Here is a 6733-nt window from a genome sequence, read left to right as displayed (position 1 = left end):
TTAAACTTTAGAAAACAACCTTTTTTATTGAGAAAAAAACGTTACGTCCTGTCCACCTGTTGGTTTTGACATTCCAAATCCCCCGAAAATAGTATGTTCTTTGATATATGGGCGCTTTATCGGTGCCTCATAAAAAATATGCAAACATTTGAAACCACTTTAAATGAAGGGAAAAATCATCAAAACAAGAAAGTTAATAGTTGCCAAGTATTATGACACGTGTCGACGCTAACCTCCAATGAGAATCTCACTTGTCTGGCTGTAATTTCAATTTGCCAACTCCTCAAAACAGCTATTTAAATTTCTATCCGAAATGAATGTATTTTGAATTCGTTGCTCGGGCGACAAGTTATTTCGTCAAAACAGCAATACTACTTGTTGTGTTGCGAGCGTCCGCAGGAAGAGTCGATCAGTTTAATTGTATTATTCTATCTTATTTTTGGTCTAATTTGCTTTTAATTCATATATTCCTCAATGGGAGTCGATGATGCTTTTGTTGAGGCTGGAAAGAAGCCTGGTTTGGAAATATGGAGAATCGAGGTTTGAAATTCTATTTTTTTTTACGTTCATTTGAACAGTAATTTTCACTCCTTTCGGTTTGAGGTATGATCCATTTGTCTTCCTGTTACACCGTACAGGAAATTTACTGATAACTCCGCTTTAAATTGTCACTTGTATGAGAAAAGGAGCAAGGGCTACTAAGCAAACAGTTTGCTTCCGAAATAATGGTATCCCTGAGAAATATAAATATCGTGAGTAATGACTCTTCTAGAGCTAGTGACTTTGCAAAATTTAAGATGAAATGACTTTTAACAAACATTTGGTCATTTTTTTATGCTTATCAGCACGAGCAAAACTGACGAGTTAAATGCATCTGCTTTGCAAGAGTATTGTCATGCAATAGTTTCTCGTTTTCAAATTCCGACCAAGTCTCAGTTGATTGGACTCTCTCAGTGGAACTCGAGAACTCTAAAAGACAAATATTATGACCCAGTGCGTAGTATAAAGATCGCTTATTCTTTTCGAAAAAAAAAAGATTTTTTTTAATGCAGGAAATATAATACAAACGAAGTGTAAAGTACAATACGTTATACGTCAGCGGAGTTTTCATGATTTGTTTATGTGCGGGGGGCTGCATTACCGAAAATAACAACTCCTCCTCACAACTTCCAAATGAAGATATGTCTAGTTATATCCACAGATAGAATTTCTTACTGTCGTCGCCAAGACAAAGGTGTTAACGACTGTTTAGTTAACAATAGGGACTTCCGACTACAGGTGCAACGCTTAATGAGGTACTGTAAGTTATAACGGAAAATATTTGCAAGTTTCATTTCTGTGAAGACTGTGCAAACGTCAAAATGATTGTTTCAGGGTGACATGTATAAAAGTATTTAAGTCTCGTTCTCTAAAGGAAATTAGTGTACACATTCAAAGTTATTTTAAAGTAAAAAAAAAAACTGCGGCTATATCCGGCTCGAAGTCAACCGATAATACACACCATAATAATAATAATAATAATAATAATAATAATAATAATAATAATAATAATAATAATAATAATAATAATAATAATAATAATAATAAACAATATTTACAGAGGATATCATCAAGCTAACACTAAGTTAATTAGGGTGGTCCTCTACACCATACAAGACGAAGTTCGTTCCTTCTGAATTTATTATTTATTTTTTATCAACAACTCACTGTGTTCATAATTTGCATTCCCAGCTAGAAACAAGGCTTTTAAACATCAAAATCTCGCAGGCAAGACCGCTCTTTTCATTAGTGGAGTCATGGTTGCTTCTTGAAACTAAGAAGCGCTAGCCAGCAGAATTGCGTTTTTGTAGAACAGAAAGTTGCAGATTCCAGAAAATGACACTTTGCCAAATTTAACGCGAGGCGTTTCTTTTACATGTTCCGACTATATTTTGGAGCACGTAACTGTAACAAAGAACTCAACGGACAGTCAAACAGTTTCATTTCTAAGTTCCGTGTAATGAACAAGGACTGTTTTTTATGACATGTACCAAAAAACGTTCATCACAAGGAGTGTTAGGTAAAAAATATTCCTCTAAGAAACCGATAGCCGAAAGTTACCTTTTCCGAACTTCTAAGCGAATTTCTTACTACCAGAAAATGCTAGGTGACCCTTTTAACAGCCAAAAGCTGCAAACGCCTTCCAAAAACGTAACGGGATACTCTTTTTCCGGTAGCGCATCTTTTATGTGGTATTTTGACTGTCGCTGTTGAGGTGGCGCAATGGAGGTCCAAACAATTGCAATGATCTTTTCAAAGGCTCGTTTCATGTAACGGCGATGTTATGGTACCAAATGAAACAATAATAATTGCATAGCAAGATACATTCATTAATGTGACGTAATATGTTACTACGGCAACAAACGAGAAAACTAACAAGCCCTATACTATTTAACAAAGTGCCAAGGGAGTGGGGAAATTGGTTCGTTATATCGAGGGTTCGTTATATCGAAAACCTAGCTCGATATAACGAATTTGCTGGAAAAAAAATAACCAAAATGTTCGTTATATCGAGGTATATATATATTTTTATATATAATGTTGTTACGTTGCGCTACCTAGCATTTCAGGATCTGAACGATTACTTTTTGCTGGTGTTAAAGTGCTACTGTGACGAAATTTGCATCTTCCCTATCTAAGCCATTTTGGCACATAAACACGTAGTCTGTACGAGAAGAAGAATGCTGTTTACCATTTTCAAATATCTCTTTTTGTTCTGGAGATATTCAAGTTTTTTTAATATGCAAATTAGCCAAGTGATGACGTCATAAACCCAACCAAATTTTGATCAAGTATGATGGAGAAAGATATCTCAGCCAATTTGTATCAGAAATACTTGGTTCTTTGCACTAAGATTCTAGTAGATGTGTTCCACAATGTGAGCATACCATTTTTGTTACCATGGCAACATACTGGGTTCCAGACCTCCCTGATGTTAAAAGATTTGCAGACCACCTTTGGCGTTCTGTTTTGATATTTGCAAATGATGCTTCATCTGCATGATCCTGCCAGCATATAAAGATGCTAGGTCGAGTTTGCGGCCTTGGTAAATATATTTTTAGCCTGAGATCACCAAAATATTGAAATCAGGTTGGAGGGGACTGGAAAAGAGTGAGTTGCCATGGGAATCAATTTCTTTACAGTCGTAGGTGTGTTGCCTTCAGAACTATTTGCTCACCAAGTTTCAATGGTCTCTGTTGCAAATTGACCGAGATAGCTCTATTTATATTCTTGATGTTCTATTGGGTTGGGTGAATGACGTCATCAGCCTTCTCATTTGCATATTTAACACATTTTTCAAACTTAAATATCTCGGGAACCAATGCAGATATTTCCAAACGGTAAACAGCGTTTTTAATGTTTCATGGTACTCTATGTGATAAACCAAAAAACTCAAGGGACAAAAATTTGATCACAGTAGCACTTTAACGTTTCACTTGTTTTTTAAAACACGGTAGACAAATTTCAGTGGAAGTAGCTGGAACACAAAAATAAAAAAAAGTTTATGGGACTTATAAGAGACAAAGAGGATAAAACCGATCTGCTGATGTGCCATAGTGTCAGTATTTTCATTTATAATGAGCTGTTACGACAACTGTGAAGTTGTTCTATAGTTACAGGGTTAAAGGATTTTCATCCTTGTTGGTCTGTTTTTTGTCACGTGTTGTCTTTTCTTCGTTATATCACGATATAGTTTACGTTTAGGCGTTTGGATTGTGTTCGTGATAACGTAGATTTCGTTATATGAAGGCTCGTTACATCGAGATTCTGTTTCATACATTTTACTGCATTAAGCTTTGGCCAGGATAAAGAATATCGTTCGTTATACCGAGCACTTCGTTATATAGAGGTTTGTTAAATCGAGGTTCCACTGAATTTAGTTTTTAAAGTGTTATGTCTCAAAAAGAAAGTCGGTGGCGCTCATTTTGCACTGACTGCTGAAACGTGATGAGCAACCGGGCTAAGAGAAAACGCTATGCAAAGTGAAAATAGACGTTCCGTGAGTGTAAACTGGGTTGCCTGTGGTTTCATGTTACACAAAAGCAGAGGGCACTGAGTTGTGTGGTATTGAAGGCGCTGAAACTGGATTTTTCCAGAAGTAATGACGAAAATAAAAAAAAAAAAAAAGGAAAAAAGAAAAAAGCCTAGGAATCCAGTAAGTACTCCTGGTAACTCCTAAAATGGAAGAAGCAGGCTAGGGCATCGAGCTCGAATTGCGGCATATTTCTCATCATCCCAACAGCTGCTCAGTCCGAAAACGAAACACTACTCATTTTTTGTTTTCTTAGAAACGAAACGTGTCTATTTTGACTTCAGGGTGAACTATTTACACAAAGAGGTTGAGTGGCCAACCAAAAACAGGGTTTGTAATAAAAAATCTAAACATCTATGAGATGCAAAAACAATCTAGCGAACAAATGAACATGAATAATCGCAAATCATAACGCTGAAAAACACAAAAAGCGAAGGAAATGGTCAATAAATATGAATTTTTTACCTATCTGAATAACTTTGGGTTAGATTAAAGCGATACATTGTTCAAACATCTTCCTGTTGATGAGTAATGTAAGCAATAAATTGGGTTCAGTAACCAGAAACCAGTTGAAGAAATATCATGTGTTGGCTTCCCAAATAAACTCATTTTACACTAGAATGACTGAACAAATATTTTCTGTCGTGCAAAACTATGGCTACCTTTAATCATTTGCAAGAAAGAACACTTGAAGAACAAAATGGCGAAAAATTCAGTTTCTGTCGTACACCACGCAACATAAATTGGACAGAAATCAAGGCTGATTTAAACGACTTCGCACGACGCATGCGTTTACTTGAAAAATTTCACGACTTTCATCCTCAACCTAGCAAAAATCCATCCCATGCAAAAAGCCCTTGGACTCCTCCTTCCAACAGATGTCCTGCACTTGACGCTTTCTTACATGCAGTTGAACAAGACATCTTTCACACCCCTCTCAAAAGCGTACGCGATAACCTATCTAAACACGAACGTATCGCTCTCAAATAGTTACACTCATGAACAGATATTACCATAAAACCCGCTGACAAAGGATCAGGGACAGTTATCATGGACCGTGACTGGTACATAAACGAATGCTTACGTCAACTTAACGACAATAAATTTTATAGGCAACTCGACAGTGACATCACTAGTGACATCTAAACACGAATACGACTTCAAGTAAATAACATGTACAAAGCTACCATTATTGACGACAAGCCAAAAACATTCCTTGCCGAACTGACTTCAAACCAGGACTTTTTCACATCTTACCCAAAATCCACAAACAAGGACATCCAGGAAGGCCTATTGTTTCCAGCAACGATCACCCCACGGAAAGCATTTCACATTTTGTGGACCATTTTCTAAAACCTTTCGTTCGCAACATTCCTTCATTCATGAAGGAAACTACACACCTTTTTGACAAACGTAAAGAACTTGGACGCCTACCATGTAACGCCATACTTGTCAAGCTTGATGTTTCATCTCTTTACACCAACATCCCACACAATGAAGGTATTAATTCTTGTCATTACTTTCTTACCATTCGTGACCACACCACAACCACTATTTGGACAAAAGCTCTTTGTGATCCCATAAGAATGAGCCTCGCCATGAACATTTTCCACTTCAACAATAACTTCCACCTCCAAAGACTCTCTGCTATGGGAACACGCATGGCACCCTCATACGCTAATCTCTTTCTTACTAAATTTGAAGCATACGTTCTTAAAAGGGCTCCCTTCAATCTCATACGTAGTAGCGTTACATCGACGATATCTTTATGATATGGAATCACACTGGTCCGTGCCTTGAGATCCGGAGATCCCGGGTTCAAGACCACTCACTGAATTTGTTTCAGATAGTCTCTGGTTCAATATCCTGGCGCACTTGTAAAATAGCCAACTGGTTTGCCTCTCGCCAGTTGGGATTCTTAACAATTGTATATGTTCAATTCTCTCCGAGGGTAAACAAAGTGATTATACACCTCTTCTCAATCTTCTACATCCATCCCATTTTTAGACGTTATGGTTTTCCTCAACGATGGTATACTTACCCCAGATCTCTACACCAAACCCACATACAAACAACAGCCCCCTTATGATCTTCATCCCACCCCTTACACGCCAAACGTGCTATTCCATTCAGTCTGGCGCTTCGTTTACGACGCATGTGTTCTTCAGACGATACTTTCAATCTACGTTCTAATGAACTTATAATATACCTCAACAAACGTGGCTACAATCTCTCTTTCAGCCTCAAACAAGAAATACGACTTGTTGGCGGCATACAACGCAATACAGCTCTTAAGCCGTGCGCCAATTCCACAAACACATGGAGTCGTGTTCCTTTTGTTATAACCTATAAACCTGCCATTCGTTCTTTCTCATCTATCATAAATAAGCACTTTCACATTCTTGCTTCTTCCTAGCGATGTACCCAAATATTCACATCACCACCTCTTATTGCTTTCAGACGTTCTAACCACTTCGGCGACATACATTACCCACCAGCCCACAAATACAGCCGCTTAAAAGATCATACAAATGCCAAACTAACTGCCTCACAAGCAATTACATAACTGACGGGGGAAATGACAAAACATTTTCGGCCACTTAAGAGACAAGACGAATTCCACACTACATTGACTGTAACTCAAGAAGTCTTATTTACATG

The 6733-nt window shown here is 37.5% G+C and overlaps 1 protein-coding gene across 4 annotated transcripts in view; it reads left to right on the top strand.

Moving 5' to 3' along the window:
• The first annotated feature begins 325 nt into the window (after window positions 1-325).
• LOC138016114 (gelsolin, cytoplasmic-like) overlaps window positions 326-6733 on the top strand; it is a 30900-nt gene continuing 24492 nt past the window's right edge. For 2 of the 4 annotated variants that reach the window (XM_068863292.1, XM_068863290.1), the window contains exon 1: window positions 326-540. In XM_068863292.1, the coding sequence (XP_068719393.1) occupies window positions 475-540 (66 nt within the window). In that variant the 5' untranslated portion in view covers window positions 326-474. The remainder of the gene's footprint in view (window positions 541-6733) is intronic. The other 2 variants (XM_068863289.1, XM_068863291.1) reach the window with 2 other exon arrangements.

Source organism: Montipora capricornis, chromosome 9, assembly GCF_036669925.1.
Source record: "Montipora capricornis isolate CH-2021 chromosome 9, ASM3666992v2, whole genome shotgun sequence".
NCBI classification, from domain to species: domain Eukaryota; kingdom Metazoa; phylum Cnidaria; class Anthozoa; order Scleractinia; family Acroporidae; genus Montipora; species Montipora capricornis.
The sequence above is the reverse complement of the archived record's forward strand: the minus strand, read 5'-3'. Positions and strand labels throughout refer to the sequence as shown.